This window comes from Chiloscyllium plagiosum, unplaced genomic scaffold (genome assembly GCF_004010195.1).
Source record: "Chiloscyllium plagiosum isolate BGI_BamShark_2017 unplaced genomic scaffold, ASM401019v2 scaf_46546, whole genome shotgun sequence".
In the NCBI taxonomy this organism is placed as follows: Eukaryota; Metazoa; Chordata; class Chondrichthyes; order Orectolobiformes; family Hemiscylliidae; genus Chiloscyllium; species Chiloscyllium plagiosum.
Genome location: NW_025192458.1, coordinates 2204 through 3703, shown reverse-complemented (window position 1 = coordinate 3703; position 1500 = coordinate 2204). Strand labels below are relative to the sequence as shown.

The 1500-nt window shown below is 55.3% G+C and overlaps 1 protein-coding gene across 1 annotated transcript in view; it reads right to left on the bottom strand.

Moving 5' to 3' along the window:
• Positions 1-865: 865 nt before the first annotated feature.
• Positions 866-1500, bottom strand: part of LOC122545725 (HORMA domain-containing protein 1-like) — a gene marked incomplete at both ends in the record, with an annotated part of 2133 nt that continues 1498 nt past the window's right edge. The window contains 2 exons of the mRNA XM_043684657.1: positions 866-939; positions 1042-1120. Coding sequence (XP_043540592.1) covers positions 866-939; positions 1042-1120 — 153 coding nt within the window. The remainder of the gene's footprint in view (positions 940-1041; positions 1121-1500) is intronic.

The window sequence follows — 1500 nt, the reverse complement described above, 5'->3', positions numbered from 1 at the left end:
AAAAGTGAGTCCTGGAGCAGCGCGAGGGGAAACAAGTCCCGGAGATCCATAACAGGAAAAGTGAGTCCTGGAGCAGCGCGAGGGGAAACGAGTCACGGAGATCCGTGACAGGAAAAGTGAGTCCGGGAGCAGCGCGAGGAGAAACGAGTCACGGAGTTCCATGTCAGGAAAAGCGAGTCCGGGAGCAACGCGAGGGGAAATGAGTCCCGGAGATCTGTGACAGGAAAAGCGAGTCCTGGAGCGGTGCGACTTCCCATGGTGCAGCTAAGTGTCTGACGGAGTGGACTGGAGGCTTGGAGCAGTGTGTGATCACAGCAGGCATTTGCTAAGCTGCTGCAATGTAATAGCAATCTGAAATTCTTTACTGCATCGTATCGAAGTATCCTTGTAACTGTGTTCTAACTATCTCACATCTAAATTACTTCTTAGACACTGTACGTAATATTTCTTGTATTCCCCTTTTTTATCCAGGATTTGCTCTGAGGTACTTGTAGCTAAGACGACGCCATTAGGGGCAAACTGTTCAATGTCCTCCTGTACTCCACTACACACGACAAGAAAGGATATTCCATTCTGTTCTCTTGCAAACCCACACAGACACAGGGAGCATGTGCAAACTCCACATGGGACCCTCATCAGGTGCGGTGCAAAGTAAGGGATGGGGCCTCACTGACTCTTGATTTGGTGTCATGAGGCATTTCGACTGCAACGGGCTTCGTGAAGCTAGGACTGAGTACCTGACAGTGGTGTAACTATGCTCAAGCAGCAGTCACAGAGAAGAGGAGCAGTTAGGAGAGCAGGAACAGGAGGACAAAGAGAGCGTTCCTCGAGCTGGCCCCTTGGGTCCGGAAGGAACGACACTTACCGCCAAAGCAGGGCTGGTATTCCCGGGGCTTGGCTTGTCCACCGTCTCCTCAGCCTCGGGCAATGCCCTTGCCTCTGCAAACACAGCGAGAAAGTGTCGGAGTAATCACTGCACAGGGGGGTGGGGAGGGACGTAGACAATTAAACCTCGCCGCTCGCTCAGGGACGCGGACGCACCTGCCTTTTGCGCTTCAGCGTTATCGTTTGCGGGAACAATCACCGGGGAGGTGGTCGGGCTTTCCGCCGGCAAACAGTCCTGCGATCGCGACAGAAGAGGAACGGTGTTAAATGGAGAGAACGGCCACATCCGAGCGAGGTGCACGGCGTGGTTGAATAACCTCAAACACGACATCAAACATTAACGATTACGGTGGCACGGTGGTTAGCACTGCTGCCCCAAGGCGCCACGGACCTGGGTTCGATCCCACCCTCGGGTCACCATCTGTGTGGGGTTTGCACTATGCCCCCCCCCCCCCACCAGGTGTCCATGAGGGATTCCTCCGGGTGCTCCAGTGGGAAGTAGGCAGATTTGAGGACATGCTCCCAAGGGTGATGGGAGACACTGGGGGAACTCGCTCCCACGGGGAGTGGGGGGGGGAATGGGGGACTCGCTCCCACGGGGAGTGGGGGGGGGAG